Below are 18503 nucleotides of genomic sequence, written 5' to 3'. Positions count from 1 at the left end.
TAATCTCACCTTTTTAATAAAACTGACAACGTCTATAAGCGATGTTAAACTGGTTTATTATTTGACATAACTTATAATATCCTTTTCTTAAAACTGTTAAGTACACACACTCACTGACTAGGTAACCATAAAACATGTCCATATCATCCACTATATCATAATAATCACTTACATATATTAACAACATTCTTCTTTTGTTAATATGAAATGAACATTCTACTAAGTATAGTGCATATGTATGAGTACTTTCTGCCCAAGGTACAGGTAAATATTACACAAACCAAAGTATTTTGTTGTAAAGGTAATGGATGAAGAAGTAAGTATACTACTCCAGCAATGGAACCTTACAAAGTTGGTTCCAAACTTTCAATTTAACTTAAATATTAATTTGATATTGTGTATTTACTACTTCCGAAAAGAAGTTTAAAGCTCGTCACACTTATACATTGAACGTTATTCAAAGGTGCGGCGAGATGGGGAATATTGTTAACAAAGTATAAAAGTGGCGTCGATAGCGTTTAAATATTGGAGGGCACATGCTACATTCTATATGCGCAAGTAACTTTTAGCTGCATACTGAGATTTATTTTAGTTTATGTTGATTGAGCAAATTTAGTGAGTGAGTTATCTAATGCAGAGCTATTGTCAATTAATTATACGAATATGAATTTTATGCATTTCAATCAGGGAACGTTCTAGAACACAGGTCGCCCTATATAGATTAGTAGCTAGGTTGATTCCTTCCTGTAGCAAAGTTTAATATTTAATTTACATAGTATTGCCGAGCGAGCGTTAGCGAGTGAAGGCAGGTTAGAACCCCGCAGGGCACGTTGCTTTCTGTCTTTATTACAGCTAAATGAGAAGGGGGACCTGTGTTCTAGAACCTTGCCTTTCAGTCATCAGAGTAGTTAATTTTGTTTACACCTTAAAACCGTAGGCCTACTGCTTAGTATTTCGGTACAGCTACACCTATGCCAGGAAACAATTTCTGAGGCACTACAAGTAGGTTTCATAATTAAATAAATCTATGTAATAGGGAAACATGATCATTTCCAAGACACATCAGTTTGCACCATGTTATCAATCTGTACGGATTTATTTGGGCATGCGCCAATGTAAGAACAGTCCAGATTGTAGGGAATCGTTTCAAGTAAGAAAAGAGATAAATGCAATGTTAATTTGATGGAGTATTCTTAATTTGCACCAGCATTTAAACTGAAGGTGAAATACAGAATAGGGCATTTGTGCCGTATCGTAGGACCACTTTGAAAACGAAAAAAAAAACAAACCAAAATGTACCGCATTAACCTATATTTTGTTGGGTTGCATAAAGTTACGTCATTTTACGTTAGGGACATGGTAACTAAAAAGCAAAAACAGGGGGTTAAGTTCCAGAGTTGGGCGTCCGTTTGCAGCAAAATTTTTAAAATTTACAGGAAGGATATGGATAATTTGATCGTTTGTGTGCTTGATAATATATAAGAGTCTCGAAAGATCTGGTTATTTGTTATATATAAGCGGTTATAAACATGGGACTATACGGCGAGCGGAGGGAACTATTTGGCGCAAGGTAACTGAACAGTTGCATTGTGGGAAAGAAACGAGCATTTATGTTATCAAAATGGCGAGTGTACAAGGGCAATGAACTAACAGTTTAAACATTTATGAAGCAATACGTTGATAACGAGCAAAATCTTTTAAAAGTTTGTGAAGAGCACGGATTAATGAACCTAATAACAAATTGCAGAAAGTGTGGAAAAGAGATAACAGCGAAAAAACGTGGCGAAAGCGGACGCCCAATTTCGGAATAAATGCCAAAACATAAACCAACCTGTGCTAGGTGGCCACTAAAAAGCACAAATGCTATTTAGCCGAGTCATGGCAGGAAGGCCGAGGGGAGCGAGGGGGTACATCCGAAAGGTGCAGGCGCGTCATCGACGGTGGGTGTATGCATTAGCGAGAATGGTTACAAATATCTGGGTTTTGGCGATCGTAAAAATTACAAGAGCACTTGTCATCGTTTCACACTTGCAACGCTTCACTTGTTAACATACAATATAGCTTCTGTACACTATGCAGAAATAGATTCCCGTTCAGTTAGAAGTCACTTACCTTCAAAACTCAGGCTTGTAAACTTTTCCAATTTCAAGAAGAAAATTGTGTACAACAGTTTCCTGGGGTTTCCTTTCCTTAAATAAATACTTCGCTAAATAGCCCTCGAAATGCTCTTCCTTCTTCCCCAACGTCATGTCTTTCACGCTACTATATCATAAGAAATGTACCTCTCCGCGAAAAAGTCCTTCCGCCTCCACATACAGTACTGCTTACAACATCAAAAACAGCCAACAAAGACAACGTTCTTCACTTTTACTATTTCACTTACCTGACTTTCACTCATTCCTCCTCACAAACTTAAATAAATTCTCCAGTTGACCCGGTAAATTTCCTAAAATTGGTTCGGCAATACGGCACTTAACCCCAGAATAGTCTCAAATAAAAGTACCACACTAAGGAATTTTTGATGTGCATTGCCCTATCCGTCTCACTTGCGTTATTACCGTTGTAAAGACCTCCAGAATTGGGAAAAACACAATAAATGTATAATTAATATTAACGCAAATACTCAGTGCTGCGGTGACACTTCTAATGGGTCCCATATTCGATTTCAGTTTCTTTCAAGTGTTTTTTTTTAGTAGACAAACACCGTGAACATGCATTTCCTCGTGATTGTCCCATTTTACTTAGTTAAAAACTCTATTTTATTTACTCAACTATATACTTTTGATGTATGGTTAATGAAAGGTCATCATTTGTCCCGGAAATTCCGGGACTGTCACGGAATCGAGATCTGCGTCCCGAAAATGTCTCTCGGGACGCTTAAATGTCCCTGCTTTCAGCGAAGAAGAAAGGAAGGAAATATCATATTTTTTTTTCAAAAGATTAGGTATATAATTATTCTCTTCAACTTCTGAGTATGGCAGTTCAAAAGTTGAAAAATTGAAGAAAGAATAAAAGACTTGAATACATAAATCATGGATTTAATTAAGTTAAAAAAAATAAACGAAAGAAGTTCTTCAAGATAACAAACGCCGCCAGAACATATTGTCAATGAATTAACAGTTCTTAAAAAAAAAAAAAAAAAACGAACAGACAAAACGTGTTAAAGGAAACATCATATCTTGAAGAGCTAAAACAGGCTCTGAAAGCCTCGAAACGTAATAGATCCTGAGAAAAAGAAATTGCTTACCAGGGGAGAAGGGATAAATCATCTGCTTTCGTTTGCTTAACTAGGGAAGAGAAGGTCTACTAAAATGACCAAAACTGTGATTACGCAATACCTGAACAACTCTATCTAATGGAAGGAAGGAAGTTAGTATATAACACATCTTTTCATTTTAAGCATTTAGTAGCGTCCCGGATCTTCATTTTTTAAATATGGCAATCCTACAACCCTTCTGGGTTGAACGAAAAACTAATGAGTAGGTGTTAGAATTAGTATGGGAGAAAGAAAAAAAATTAGATGTAATTAAGAGGAGGAAGAGGAACTGGTTGGGACATTGACTGAGAAGGAACTGTATTATGAGGGACGTGCTAGAGGGTATGGTGGAAGGAAAGAAAGAGGAAGTGAGGAGGATATCGTTGATGGACGATATCAAAACAGAAAATTGTTACGCCAAGGCAGAGACTAGCTGAGGACCGTGGTGCATGGGAGCTTCTCAGTTGCAGCAAGTGACCTCCCAATAAGGGTTGTGAGGTTAAAGTTGATGGGTGCTCAATATTAATTAAATATAATCAATATTATATAGCCTAGTTTCTATAGCAAAGGTGAATTTCTGAAAGGAGCTGTGGCAGGGTTGGCTGGTTAAAAAAAAAAAAAAGAAAAAGAAAAGAAAAGAAAAGAAAACTGGTTTAAACCAGAAAACGAAAAATGTTCATAAAAGTGTAAGTGTTCGTAAAATCTTGATGAACTCATATTTGTGGGTTATCACGTTTCACTCCCTTATATTATTCGTATTATATTTAGATCCAAATTCCCCATTCATTACTCAAAGAGATTACACTACAAAAGCAACTTCTTTTTTGTATAAGTTTATGAATGTTTCTTTTGTGATTTTTTACAGTTTGTTATTATTGTTATGCAATTGGAATCAAAAGATTAAATATTGTTTCGTTTTAATAATGTGTACTATTGATCGAAATGCTGTACTTTTTGGGGGGGTCATACAAACTCCACGAGAGACATTTATTGAAATCAGAAGTATCTTTGGTATCTATTTATGTATAAGTGGGTCAGAGCCAATTCGTATCTTTATTCACTTCTCTTACTGATATGCAAATTAAGTTGTTATATTTCTTTAACTTGGACTAATAAAAGTCGTAGTGAACTAACTTGGACTAAATTAGTTATGTACTCTGCAGTATTTTGAAATTATCCGTATGTAATTCTGTATAATGGTTTCACTTGTGCAACTGTTTATCTTTTTGTCCTTCTGAAATGACTCTTGATAATTATATTAACAAGTATGTAAAGATCAGTACAATGCATTTTTATCAGGAGTCCGTGAGTGAGTGGTAGAGTATCGCATTTGTGGCTATAATTATTCTCGGTTTCGAGTTTAAATGGAGGATAATTTCTCTTGGATGTAAGCCGAGTAGCAGTTTAGATTCCGCTTGAAGCTTATGTGACCCCTTCCGACATAACCCGTTGTTGCATAATAACTCCAAGGCGAAACAAACTTATTTCTCTCCACATGTGATATAAATATATAGTGCTAATTATTTAAACCATAAAATCCTGGTTTAAACAAACAAAAAAAAAAACGTTTGTGTTTTTTTCAATGAAAAAAAAAAGGTTTTTGCCCACCCTCGTTGTCAGTGTTAATCATGAATTCTCACAAATTGCTGTTGTGAGAGTTTATTTTAGCGTCCGTTTCATCACCAATACTATGTAAGAAGTGGAGCTACGCTACAACGTGCCCGCCCGCAATCGTATCCGAGTCTCGCGCCGAAGACACGATACGTAGAAGCACTAAATCAGTCTCCTATGATGTACTAGTATATAAACAGTCTCGTCTTTTAAATGCCGTTTTATTTTTAATTGTTTAACGAAAATAATTGTATTTGCAATATATTATTTTAAAAACTTTCATTTATTATAAGTATTAAACATGTTTCATAGAAACATAATAGATGAACTTCCTTTGGAGGTTCCAGGTCCATTTTCCCTCTGTGGCTACACCCCTGACAATACATCCTATGCCCTGTCGCGTTAGATCGTTATTTAATGCTGCGAATAATTAAATTACGGCTTCTAATGCTTGAACAAATGTTAAGGTAGAATTCTCTAACAGTTTCCGTTTGAATAATTTTTAGCAAAAATGTAACCACACAAGTAGCAAATATTCAACATTTAGACAGCTGATCAAGTGGTTAGCTCGCGCACTTTTGGTGCACGGGGTCTTGGGTTCGATGTCCAATGCAGACCCACTTCTTACACAGCCTTGGTTTGAAAGGGGACGCCGAACTTCAATAAATAATGACAACAGCTTGCAGCTTTTATAAAATTTAATAAAAATTGCAAATAGCATTGTTTTCGTCCAATTCCAGCATGTAGCCTAATTACTTATTGCAGTAAAATATTATTTGATCCATTTAAACTAAACATACAGCAGTTAGTGTTTGCTGGTAATTTGTTTACTTTCGTCCCGTGAGATATTTTATGTAGAACTTCCCTCGAAGGAAAAAAAGATGAAGAAATTGCTCTGATTGCTCATAAGTCTTGATTATCATAAGAACACTTTCATCAACTCATTGCTGTGTGTAAATAATTATTAGCACAAGTTATAACATTGTCTTTTTTTTCTATATAAGAAAACTGTATTGATATAACAGCCATGCGTTTCCTGAATGAAAGAGACATGGAGCAGCTTATTCCACAGATCGGACTCCGTGCTAAATTCTGGGAGAACTGGACTGTTTGGTCTCAGGCTGTCGACACTCAAAATGTAAGAGCATTTCCAAATAATACTTATGAGTTGACACAGTACTTGTACAAAGAAATTTGGTACGAAAACGTTTAGTGTGGAAAAAGTAGTTTATAGAACAAGAATATATTATAACATTCTTCTTGCATAATATACGTTGTGCGAATAGTTGATCATGAGCATATACTTTGTACTAAGCACCCATTGAAAATGTTTCATGTATAATTACCTGCGAAGAATATACAAGTCACATCTTTGTGTTAAACAGGGAGATGGGGTTCTGTAGGAGATAGTGTTGTATTGTTACATTCTTATGGTTTTGTTTTACAATGTGCAACAACAATCAACTATTGTCAAGACTTCCAGTTTACTTGTAATTTTGGCCATTTTTTTTTAAAATCTCATACTTAGTGCTAAGCTTATATGAGAAATACTTTTTTTTTAGTTGAATATACGTGAAATGTTATATAATGAATAATATATTAACTGCTTCAAAGATGAGTTTCGTTGAATTTTCTGCCTATGCATTACGGTGTCTTTAGCTACGCACAATGCTGGGTCGCTCCGTGTTGTCAGATCCGAGTATTTTTTCTTGTTTTTTTTCGTTAGTAGCCTTCTGATGTCCCACACAGAGACTTTTCCTTTATTGATACCTTGGGAAAGACAGAGAATGCAGTCAGTAAATACTTGCTTTTATTAATAGGTTTGAAATTTTAAGTACGTAGTATAACCACCCTTAGTTAGGTGATGAAGTCCAATCTCTTCGGACCGAAACTTGTAAATCACAAAGTAGTAGCCTAGAGGATGGTTACACCAATTTAGCTCTAGCAATTTAGCTCAAGATACTAATTTCCTAGAATTTTACTGTTTCATATCGTCTTTTTATAAAGTTTGTTTCTCATTTTTACTGTAAAATACTCAGCTTTTCGTGAAGCTTTTCTAATCACTCATCGATTTTTTTTTCTCCGGACAGTGACAATTGGTATTTAATTGTTGTGGCTTGCATACGCTTTCCTGTAACTTTTACAAAGTTTATTATTAGTGTATTAAGTTTGCTTCTGAATAATGATTCTCAACCGTACTTTGCAGTATGTATGTATTTAATATGTTTATTTGTAGGTTAATCCTTCCTTTGAACCGGAGTTTGAAGATTCCATACTGGACATATCTACGAGTGTATTAAAAGCAACAGGTGCAGAAGAAGTATTTTTACAGCGTCGAACGAACACAGCAAAAACTTTACCGGACACTTCGGAACCAATTGTTGGACGAGAAGAATTAGCAACTTCAAATCAGCAAATTCAGCTTTATGAACCACTGTGTGCAAGGAAAGATTTTGAAGTAAACAGGGAACAGGATGATAATTTTGTAAGTTATTGATATAATGAACTTTTTATTTTATATTTGTACGTATAGCTGGGCTCACTTTACGGAGCAGCGTACTTCCAGACGCTTCGTAATGCACTGGTAAACGAGGCCACTTCGAAACCATAGATGTGAGAAATAACCAAGTTCTCAATGACAATTCGTTATTTTAAAAAAAAAGGTACCTTTCACTCTGTTCACATACATAGTCCCAGTTTTATTGTTCTCAATTTTATCATACCATGTTTATTTTACTGTGAACAATTCCTTGTATATTCAGTCACTGTTCATACAAAAGTATTTCGACAAATTAAGTAGCAGCATTTGCACTATGCTTCCTTGAAGATTTTAAATTACCCTTCGCTCTTTATACATTACCTTTGTTCAAGCTTGTATCTGTTTTCTCGAATATTAACTCTCTTCTATTAAGCATGAACATTAGATCATCGAATATGCAATATATGTTTCGGTGATTTATATTACAGGTTCTCAAAGTACTACAGAGCTCCATGGATGGGAAAGGTCTTATTGCAGCAGGAAATACAACCGGCGGACTCTTAACACAGAGGCAGAGAAAAGAGCTTGGTGGAATAATAATCAGAGCGATCTTAGGTGATAGCACATCCTTAAAAGTTCACGCAGAAACCTTTACTAAGTTAGCTCTTGAAATAAGAAAAATATTTCCGAAGGAGCTTCCAGCTATTTACTTCACTTCTTCATTAAGTGCTATCCCTTACCGAAAGAAACGGAACGCTGGTGGCATCTTGTATGAAGCTTATATATCAAGGCGCAGAAGATTCCGCAAACTTGGGGAGCTTCCTGGATTCAGTAGGTCAAGAAACTCAAGACCCTCATCACCAGCAACACTAACAGATTCCAGCTGTACTGAAGATGATACTGAAGTCGGTAAGTATTTTTTCAGTTGCCAAATATTTTGAAAGTGCTAGGATCTATTGTATAATATATTTACTTTATCTGCTAAATATTTTAAAGCACTTAAGCTTTAAAGAAAAGGTTCACTCTAGTGAATGGAATCTTTTATCAGCTTACAAGACAAGATATCGTTTTTGTGATAGTGACTTTATCTCCCAAGCGAAGTGCATATAATTAATTATCAATAATTAAGTTTAACGGTCCACAGTTATACCCTTTTAGCAAAAGGAGCTGGATGGTTAATGAAAGTGAATGATGGTGGAATTAAGTTTTATGTGGTCTCCCAACGGAGATCGAACTCGGGACCATGCGCACTAAAGGCATATGTGCTAGCCACTAGAGCAGCTGGAGACACAAGAAAAGTGCAACCCGCGAATTGATGTATGGGTATTGCTGTATTAGGACTAAATTTTCAAATTTTTGCTATGTTCTTTTCACGTCCAAATCCTGCTAATTGCATTTGTTTCCGAATGACTCATGTAAACACTAAAATTTTCCCGTTATTCCATTTCTGAGAACTATTAGTAAGATCATACAAAAAACACACACTATACAACTGTAAATAAGTAATTTTAATAACGTGTAGGTGCTCTAGGTTGAATATTTAACGAAGAAAAAGAAACCTACCTTGCATCTCGTGCTTTTTATCCTGGTTAATATTTCATTTCTTCAATATTGCCTCCCGAGCTGGAGCCTTGGTCTGAAATCCTCCTACTATGTACTAGAATTTGTATTATATTTTTATTTATTTACATGCTATTTTATTGTTATTATTCTTTTATTTATTTATTTTTGTTTTTAAATCCTGTAATACTAAACACACCACATGTCCCCAAAGCACTGAATATTCTTTCACCGTAACAGCTCGAACTGTGTCTTTTCGTTCTGGTGAGGTGAACGTATTGTTGTCATTGTTAAAACAAGCTTGTATTTAGGAGAACAGGCTGGAATAGATTATACTCACCTTAGATCCTTGTGTGTAAATGAACAACAGAAACAAGTGAAAGAAGTGTAAATTATTAAAACAAAACAAAATATTTTCTTTAATACGTTTTACATCTCCAAAACGAAAGGATATAATTCGAACTTTAAGGTGAAAGAATGTGTTTTGTTTTGAGGACACGTCGAGTGTTTCATATTACAAAACTTAAAAATCACAGTGTCTTTTAGTTCGTAGTAGGAATGTTCGAGACCAAGGGAGAAGCGCAGGCAGAAATATTAAAGAAAGAATTAATAAGGATAATAAAACACTGGATGTAATGTGAGTTTCTTTCAGAAGTACTTTTATTACTTAGTATAGTCTAAGCATCGGGGCTAAAAAATTGAGGTATAAGGGCAAATCATGTAACAATTTGGCATCCGATATTTTTTTGAATATATACCCATCACTGATCACAAAAACACCAGAGCCGGATGCCAGAAAGCCGAAATTTTAGCCATTTGTATTATTCACTATATCTTCGTAACTATTGAAGCTAAAGCATACAATTTTTTTTCATTTTGTTTGCGTAATTGTCTTCAAATTAATTTCAGTGCATTTTTGAGCTAAATATAATGGTTTTCTTGTTATTTTCACTTAGTATTGGATGCGTGTGAAGTCAGTTTTTAGCCACAGATTATTTACAAGATCGAATTTGGAAAAATGTGTCTTCTAAACGTTTTTCGCCATTTTATGCTCTTCCAAAAAATGCATGCTTATATTAGTGTAGGACTAATAGTGCCTGAGTTAAAGCGACTTTATTCTGTCGTGTGTGAAACTGATCACGGCGCGGCCTAAGAGTTACCTTCCCACAAGCGGTATATATCAGCAGCTGATAATGATTAATATATATATATAATCTTGTCTGCCTGTAAGTCTATAATCCTGATAATTAAGTCTGTGTATAAACTAATTACAGTTATCCAGTTTTAATATGAATTGAGGGGCTTTTTCCAAAATAACCCTTGTTAAAATACAAAATTTCTCTGAAGAATAAAAAGAGAGCTTTCTCTAGTATACAGTATGAGAAACTCTGCAAATCTGTTTCTTTATACGTATCTCTGATACCTTGTAAAACATGCAGCTTTCTTTTCATTTTTCTGAAAAAAAAATCTTGTTTCAACAAGGGTTGCTTTTGCCACAAGTCCTTCGATTTATTTACTACAATCAATACTAAGCGAAATAGAGCAGGAACCAGATTTCAAAATTGCCTTCAAGAGAGAATCATGAACAATTTGCCATCCACGTTTTTTTACACATTACAACCGTTTCCTCTTAATACTTACTGTAAAGGTAAGAAAAAAATACGATATGCCTATCACATTTTATAAATGATCAGTTTTTAAACTAAAATCTTATTTACAGAAGAAGCACTTACCTATTATTAAAATTGTATACAGTTGTTATCAGTGGCGTATTTACGATTTTGTTTCGGGAGGGGCTTTGCTAAGTTTCGGGGGGGGGCTTTACCTGGAAATGTGAAAATTCTGCAAGATATTTCATTTAGTTTACTATACTAAGGAAGATTTCGGGGGGGGGCTTAAGCCCGGAAGCCACCCCCCTAAATACGCCACTGGTTGTTATAATAAAATAAATCTATAATAAGAAACGTAATAGAAGGAATTCATATACATAAGAAATGTCTATACCTTAGAACATTTTTTTTTATTTTTAGAGTTAGTTCTTAATAATGTTATGCCACTCTTATATAACGGTAACCAAGAAAGTTCTGTCCCTTTTCCACCCGCATTTTCGAACATCGATATGTCACCTTAGACGTACGTGGAAGATCAAAAATAGTTCCCATCAACATCGACGACCTTCTGCCAAAGAAAAAAAGTTTTTTTTTTACATATCTGGTCTCTAGTACTTTTACAAAAGATAAAATATTAAAAAGCATTAAAATCAGATACCTAAAGCGTCATCTCAATATTTACTTTCTTTCAGTTGCTCCATCTGTGGCTGAACACCTGCAGTGGCTGAGTAATGCAATCCAGCCATGGTCCCTCGTCGAACTGTATTGGAAGGAAACCGTTGACTCTCGGCTAAAATATTTAGAAGATACTGAAGTTACTCTGAGCGAGTATTTCAATAAATACCCAGCCTTGAAGCAACAACAGGGATATCAACTGGTAAGTGGTGTAGGGGGATATGTTAGTGCATTGGTTATTTTTTCACAATATTAGAATCAAATGCTAAATACGAATAATTTTTATCGTTTCTTATGAATCTTAGCCCTCACAAGCAGCAGCTTCAGTTTTGACGAATAATTGTCTCATAGATACGAAATTCAATTGTATGCTTTTTCTTGTAAGAGAAAACTACAAAATATTGCATTACAAAAAGTGTAAGATCAAATTTGAGAGCAAACAAGTTTTATATTTCATTCTATTAAGTTTCTTTTTTTCTTTTCTTTTCTTTTTTCTTTTCTTTTTTTTTTTTGTATATGTGAAAGCTGGTTTAGTTGTTTCTCTTGAGTAAGTCGTTATCTTTTTCTTTCTCAAGAAGCAAGTCAGAAACTTTGTAGTGTGTAAGTTGGAGTATATTTTATATAGCTTCAAGGGTTAAATTATATCAGTTGTCCTGTGTCTTCGCAGGTAAGAATTTTGGAAATAAACGTAATATTTGTATATTTCTCCATTCTTCAATTTAAATCTAACGAGGGTACCTACTTAAATATGTTCACAATTCACAAACTGAGAATGTCAGCTATACGGTCCGTCATGATTTATAATACTTTAGTGCCATTCGCTAACGTTCCTAGAAACATTTCTGTTTCCTAGATGATACAATAAAGTGTGATGCAGGGGGAAGTGTAGGTGATCATCAGCAGCACCTTAATATATACAACCATTTTGTAGTGCGTTTGGATTTGATAAGACCTCATATTCTATGCCTGGCCTGAAACCCAGAACTACCGTATCTCGTGGGAACATGAAAACAATTATAAACCAAACAGTCAAACTTAGTTGAAGTTCGCCAGTAAGTTTATCTACCACTAAAATCCCATCAAAATCTGCTTAATGTTTTTCGAGTAATTGACGAAAGAACATAAATTCTAAAAATTGTTTCTTAGCCTGATCAACTATCGTGACAATCTATTTCCTATATATGAAATTTTGTAACAAATTTAGGGACGCACATGACTTTTGAATTATTTCATAATATGTGTAGCTTAAATGTCTTAAATCACTGATGACCTAATGGCGGCTCGCTGGCTAATCAGATCCGCGAATAAAAATGAACATATATATATATATATATATATATATATATATATATATATATATATATATATATATATATATATATATATATATATATATGATTGGTTTATGTTTCAACTGCATGAATACTAGCAAGAATATAGCAGATTACCTTAATTTACCTAAAGCGCGATTTGATTTTTAACTGTGAAAAACAAATCTTTATCCTTCTGGTTTCCAAACCTATTCTCCATGGTGAGGTCATTAATACCTGACTGGTTTGAGAAAAGGCACTTTTATATAGTTACTCCCAAATGTTAATAATTCAGTAGTTTCTATGTAATAGGCTATATATGACAGAGATATTAATAGGTTTCTGACATCAACACTGCTTTTTATTTCAGTTACTTACCGATTTTGACTACAAGGAACCTGGAAAAAACTATTCACAGTTTAGTGGCATACTTAGGGTCCGTGACAAAATAATAACAATAGCAAATGAGAAGCAGAAAAACTCCAGAGAATAACAAGTGAGAAGCAGAAAGACTCCGCCTCAGTTTTTCAGAATTTCTTATGTATGAATGAAGTTTTAAAACCAATTTTGCGGAACCTGAAACGGCTACAAAATTGTACAGCTGGTATGGAAAACATAATACAAAGCAGAGTCTGGCTAGACATCATGGCCAAAACTGAAGAGCAGGATAGTTTAATGCTCCCGTTGATTTTTTTTATTATTATTATTATTATTTCGAGATAAGCAATCCTCTTGGTAGCCATGCTACCATTCATAAATTGGGTGCTGTTTATTTATCACTACCTTTTCTGCCTGGCCATTTGCTTTCACAATTGAATCACATATTTCTCTTAGCATTATTTCATGCATCAGACAGAGTACAGTTTGTTAATGACATAGTTTTTAAGCAAGTAAGTGAACAACTTAACTTCTTGCGTAATACTGGTATTAATGTATCCACAGATGTGCACACAGGTAATATAAGGTTTCATGTTTTTTTCTCAGGCGATAATCTTGGTCTAAACAGTATTTTGAGGTTTGTGGAAAGTTTTGTTGCAGACTGTTGGTGTCGAATATGTTCAGTAAATAAAAAACAGTTGCAGACCATGTGTTTTGAAAATCTGTTCTTCATAAGGACAATAGTAAATTATGAACATGCTTTATTGTTACAGAATAAATCAAAAACTGGTATAAAAGAAAGATGTGTCTTTCTTGATACATTGCATGGCTTTCAACTTTTTGACCACGTGTCTGTTGATATTCTTCACGATTATTTTGAAGGTTGCTGTCGCTATGTCATGCCATTTCTTGTTGAATTTTTACTAATTCGTTCTAAACTTCTTCACTTAACATTTTAGAAAGCAATTGAAAGCTTTTAATTATGGCCCGACTCAGGTTCAAAACCCACAAACTGTATTGTTTTTGATGGTTGCAATGTAAGAATTAAAACATCAGCTGCTGAGATGATGGTATTGATAAGACACTTGGGTCTGATAATTAGAGAGTATGTACCCACAGACTGTGAGGTGCGCGGGAGTTGTATTTATATGTAACGTAAAATTATGGATAGGCTACTTAATCGCCGAGTTTGTGTTGATTTCACAGAACAGTTGCAATTTATGATTACAGATTTTCTTTCTGCAAAGGTCTCTTGTAACCGACTGAATATTTTTAAAACAATAGCATTAAGAAAACAGCTACTCCTCAATGATATTTTTATTGAAAACAAAACGTTGGATGCCTTTGCATGTGCAAAGAAAGTATTAGTTAGTAATTTAACTAATCACCTCCTGTGTGAGCGGTTTGATCTGCGGCAATCAAACTTGTTCGTAGTGAAGTGGATTAAAGTTAAGGGTCAGAGGTTACATATTTTTTCTGTTGTCACAGTAGATCTATGCATTGATACACTCCTGCTTTTGCACAAATTACTAAAATATTTGTTGCTGATGATGGATGAGTTTTTTTCTTATGTTCTCTGTTTCAAACAGTGGAATTGGACTTATTATTTTGCATATCATGTACATAGAACCAATGAGAGTGACTGGTTTCAACCCTCTGCTCTGTTTTCTTTAGTGCCGAATGCAATTACTATCATGTGCGACAGTAAGATATACATAACTGTCAGAATGCCCTTAGAATAGCTTGGCTAGCTTAGATTACATGGAGTTCCATCATTTTATATTTTATGTATTTATTTTTTATTTTGTTTATTTATTTATTTGTTGCTTGAGAAGTTAAAGGGAACTGTACTAGGTCTGATTTAATAGGTTTTGTCTTTCCTGTTTTATAGAAATTGTAAGAAGCTTCTTTCTCATGAGTATAAGGGATGAAAACAGACAAATATTGTTATGTCATGCTTATAAATGGCAATTATTTACTATTATTCCATTGTATGTGAAATCTATGAGCCACACAAGTCCCTCGTTAGATGATGTGGTAGAAAAGTATATGAGTGTGAACGTGTAACACTGTGTTGTGAATTTTTTTTTCTTGGGAAGTTAAAGGGAACTGTACTAGGTCTGATTTAATAGGTTTTGTCTTTCCTGTTTTATTGTAATTGTAAAAAGCTTCTTTCTCATGAGTATAAGAGATGCAAACACACAAATGTTGTTATGTCATGCTTATAAAAGGCAATTATTTACTATTATTCAATTATATGCAAAATCTATGAGCCACACAAATCACTTGTTAGATGATATGGTAGAAAAGTATGTGAGTGTTGACGTGGAACAGTGTGTTGTGAAATTTCTTTGATATGAAGACGAAAATTAGTAAAATATTCAGATGAGTCCAATCATCCGGCATTTTACAATTAGTGAGTACTACAATTCACTCTAAGAAGAGTTTCTGTTAGACCCTCCATTAGGGACTGTCATCCTCCCAATGCAACGAGTACACCTTTGACCGAGAGATATTTCAATGTTAATATATGAATAAAACATTTCGACACCCCTTCCAAGTAGTATTGGGCATAATCTCACTTGCCAAGTGCTAACAGAGACTGTGACTCTGAGCAACTTCGTTTGAGATTATCTTGTACTTATGTACACTATTCAAAGGTTAACTATTGACAGAATTACCTTAACAAGGAAAAAAACTCATCTTACATGTAGTACTTTATTGTATTTGTTAGTTCTTCATTTCGATATATCCGCCCGCGCTGGAGCCTTGGTCCCGCTCTCGAATACTCCTACTGCAAACTAGAATAAATTGAAAGTGTGTGAATTTCTTTTAAAGTTCTAAAATAAAACATTCCACATGTCCCCAAAACAATAAACGTTGCCACTTTAACTGCTTGAACTGTGTCCTTTTGTTCCGAAGATGTAAAACGTATCGAAGAAAATATTTCGTTTTTTAATAATTTACACTTCTCACTTTTCTTGTGTACACTACTTTGCTAAATGATTCAATTCCACTCTGTTCTCCAGAACACAAATTTATTTTATAATGGAAATAATTTTAATACGTTTACATCTCCAAAACGAAAGGACACAGTTCGAGCTGTTAAGGTGAAAGAATTTTAGTGGTTTAGGGACATGCGGAGTGTTTCGTATTACATGGCTTTAAAAATCACATTATGATATTTCTTTTAGTTTTTAATAGGAGTTTTCGAAAGCAAGGCCCCAGCGCAGGCAGATATATTGAAAGGGAGATTCAACAAAGATAATAAAGCACCACATGCAAGGTGTGTTTCTCTTTTTCTTTTTTTAAATATGCATCCTAGAACTTATACAGATTATTATATGGTTATCTTAACTCTATTCAGCTTGAAGTCATGTGAAAACTTCACTCGCGTTTATGTTATTCAAAAACATCAAATTCCACATATGCATTCGGACATGTCTATAGGTTATTTAACAAATGATACGCTTTGTCCAGCGTCTATAGCACACTATAAGTAATAGTAAGTGTGTACTCTCATGCTAATGAGAGAAAATAATACTTGGAATTGAACATCCCTCGTACTTAGTTAAGTGTCTATTTACACTTTATCGTAAAAGTTCATAATCTTTACATTATTCGTATTTCATAATTTTGTGTTGTATTTTTGTTTGTAATTTTGTTTACATTATTTGTTGTATTACATTTGTTGGAACAATTCTTGTACTCCCATATTGAAACGCAATTAATATTTTTTGAACGAGAATGGCAAGTTTTTGTATTTTTCAATTACCATACGTTTCATGTGTTGCATTTTTGTTATTTTGTAACAAAGTAATTTGCAATAATGCTTTAAAATTAGAAGTGAATTAAAAGATAGTAGTTCAGTACAATGTTTATTCTTTTATCCTGAAGAATGTAACAATGTTTCATGTGTGAGAATGTGTAAAGTTATGTAAATTTTTCACCATAATACAAGACGTTTGTAAAATTTCAGCTGGTGTTTTCTATTCATAATATGTGTTTCGCTTATAATTGTACAAAGAATTGGTTGTAGGTACCCACTTCTCTTTAAGTTATATTTTGTTCATGGACCGGTCATGAGGACGAACGATAGTCCATTCTCAGCAGGCAAAGCAGACGGTAGACCGTACCTCGTTCTCTGTCTGTCTGTCTGTGTGTGTGTGTGTGTGTTTAGGTAGAAATTTTTTTCAAAACAAATAACTTTATTTCGGGGTAAGGCAAAAAGAGAAATCCAACAGAAATGTAAAAGTCCATACTTAAAATTCCCTCACTTTTCCAGGTCGGTGAGAATCCTGAAATTATAATAAACAATGCCAAAGCGTTAAGTTTGTCTTACTCCCACAGAAGTTTAAAATGTACGCTATTGAAAATAATTTATTTCATTATGGTATATAGTGAGGGATACCTATCTTGTTACAGTGAAACGCTGGAAGAAAGAATTTAGATATGATCGCACAAGTATACAGGATGACTAAAGTTCGCCACTCAGTGTCTACAGACCTAAGTTTGGCAACAAAATTAGCAGCTTTTTTTGCTTGAAGATAGAAGTATGACTACTAATTCTTTAGCTAGAGAGGTGAAGGTGAGTAGCGGTCCGTTCACACCATGTTGAGTGAGACTCTGCACGTGAGGAAAGTGACGGAAAGGTGGGTTCCCCAATTGTTAACACTAGTGGCGTAAGCAGAAGCTCTTCAAGTTTCCTAGTTCATATAATTCAAAGAGCTGGTATCTCATATCTTAATATTATACCAGTTTGTGAATGTTTATTTTTTAATACTTTTTCTCAAGGGTGTTAAAAATCCAAACCCTCCCATGCGTACGCCACTGCTTGACACTTTTCCAATTGCCCTATGTGCAATGTTCACAAAGCATTCTGGACTCATACCACAAGGATGCTTTGGTGAACAGATTAGTGACCATGTATGAAGGTTTTGAGAGTGAAAGTCCCACAGTTGTGTCATGTATTAACGGACTGATCCATAGATGTGAAAAGTATAAGGCAATACAACGTAAATATGTGGAGAAGGAAGTTTCCGTGGAACCAACTACAAATCCTTAGTTCCATGGTAAAGGTAAGTACTTTGTTGGAAATTTTCAATTGATACAGCTTTACACATGCAGGAATGTAAGGACCCTTTGCATTGTAGTACGAACAGATTTTGGTTGGTGCAGCACGTACCGGTTGATTATGTAACTTGTAGTGCAGGGTAGAATTCTAAACCTGTAAAGTAAAAGCTGAAGTGTTAATCGGAGGAAGATAATTTTCAAGATTAACTCTTCAGTCTTGACTTTACATGATATGCAACCCTGCATTACGCTTATATGTAGTCAGCAGGTACGTGCTGAACCAACGTAAAATCTGTTGGTCCGTACATTCTATGCATGGTATTGCCTGCTAGAAAAGCAGGACGGCACAACATGCAGTACTGTGTTGGGAACACAGTACTGCATGTTGTGCCGTCATGCTTTTACTTGCGAAACACACTTTCTATACGGGTGGCCCACACATTCACTACTTCAGTTACACCATGCTAGTTAGGGGACACACCAGTACAGTAAGATGTACCAACCTGCCAGTAATGGAGTTGATTCCTGCTTAACTTGTGGTGACCACTAAT

The 18503-nt window shown here is 34.6% G+C and overlaps 1 protein-coding gene across 1 annotated transcript; it reads left to right on the top strand.

The window, feature by feature from the left end:
* Window positions 1-304: 304 nt before the first annotated feature.
* On the top strand, window positions 305-13770 carry LOC145688900 (uncharacterized). The gene is made up of 5 exons (XM_081763068.1): window positions 305-316; window positions 7104-7352; window positions 7835-8255; window positions 11209-11393; window positions 12872-13770. Exons 1-5 carry the CDS (start codon window positions 305-307, stop codon window positions 12992-12994), a joined length of 990 nt encoding a protein of 329 aa, XP_081619194.1. The 3' UTR covers window positions 12995-13770.
* Window positions 13771-18503: the final 4733 nt, after the last annotated feature.

This window comes from Thermobia domestica, chromosome 7 (genome assembly GCF_964235325.1).
Source record: "Thermobia domestica chromosome 7, izTheDome1.hap1.1, whole genome shotgun sequence".
Lineage (NCBI taxonomy): Eukaryota > Metazoa > Arthropoda > Insecta > Zygentoma > Lepismatidae > Thermobia > Thermobia domestica.
Note: the sequence above shows the minus strand (reverse complement) of the source record. Positions and strands in the feature narration are given on the sequence as shown.

Bases quoted from the DNA above. Each gene is read 5' to 3' on its own strand.
- LOC145688900 (XM_081763068.1), top strand. The intron at 8,256-11,208 runs GTAAGTATTTTT...ACTTTCTTTCAG, and splicing joins TGAAGATGATACTGAAGTCG to TTGCTCCATCTGTGGCTGAA. The intron at 11,394-12,871 runs GTAAGTGGTGTA...TTTTTATTTCAG, and splicing joins AACAACAGGGATATCAACTG to TTACTTACCGATTTTGACTA.